Source organism: Eimeria tenella, genomic scaffold, assembly GCF_000499545.2.
Source record: "Eimeria tenella Houghton genomic scaffold, Eth_scaff2236, whole genome shotgun sequence".
NCBI lineage: Eukaryota > Apicomplexa > Conoidasida > Eucoccidiorida > Eimeriidae > Eimeria > Eimeria tenella.
In genome coordinates, this window is record NW_013542093.1 from 6,241 (window position 1) to 6,708 (window position 468).

General features: G+C 55.6%; 1 protein-coding gene across 1 annotated transcript; it reads right to left on the bottom strand.

Annotated features, from left to right (window-relative positions):
• Positions 1-6: 6 nt before the first annotated feature.
• On the bottom strand, positions 7-234 carry ETH_00035415 (uncharacterized protein; the record flags this gene model as incomplete). The annotated part of the gene is made up of 1 exon (XM_013374727.1): positions 7-234. One exon carries the CDS (start codon positions 232-234, stop codon positions 7-9), a length of 228 nt encoding a protein of 75 aa, XP_013230181.1.
• Between the last annotated feature and the right edge of the window lie 234 nt (positions 235-468).

The following is a 468-nucleotide window of genomic DNA, read 5'->3' on the forward strand; positions in this document are numbered from 1 at the left end:
TGGGCTCTAGGCGGCATCTACGGACTCTGTGGGGAGACATATGCCCTCGTAAGCATCTGCATCTGCTGCTGCTGCTGCTGCTGCTGCTGCTCGTTTTGCTTCTGTTGTTGCGGTTGTGGTTAGGCCAGTTGTTGCTGCTGCAGCTGCTGCTGCTTTGCTGCTGCTGCTGCTGTTACGGCTGTTGCTGTTACTGTTGCTGCTGCGGGTACTGGCCTTGAAGCGGGTCTCCGTCATGTTGCCCGCGCTGCTAGGGTTTAGGGTTTGTGGCTGAGGGTTTGTGGCTGAGGGTTTAGGGTTTAGGGTTTAGGGTTTGTGATGAGGGTTTGCAGATTTGCAGGCGGCGCTCCGCACCTTCTTTGCTGCTGCCTCAAAATGTTGCAGCATATCTTTTTTATGACCGTTTGTCTGTGTCTTTTAGTCCAGTGCCTGCTGCTGCTGCTGCTGCTGCTGCTGCTGCTGCAGCAGGGG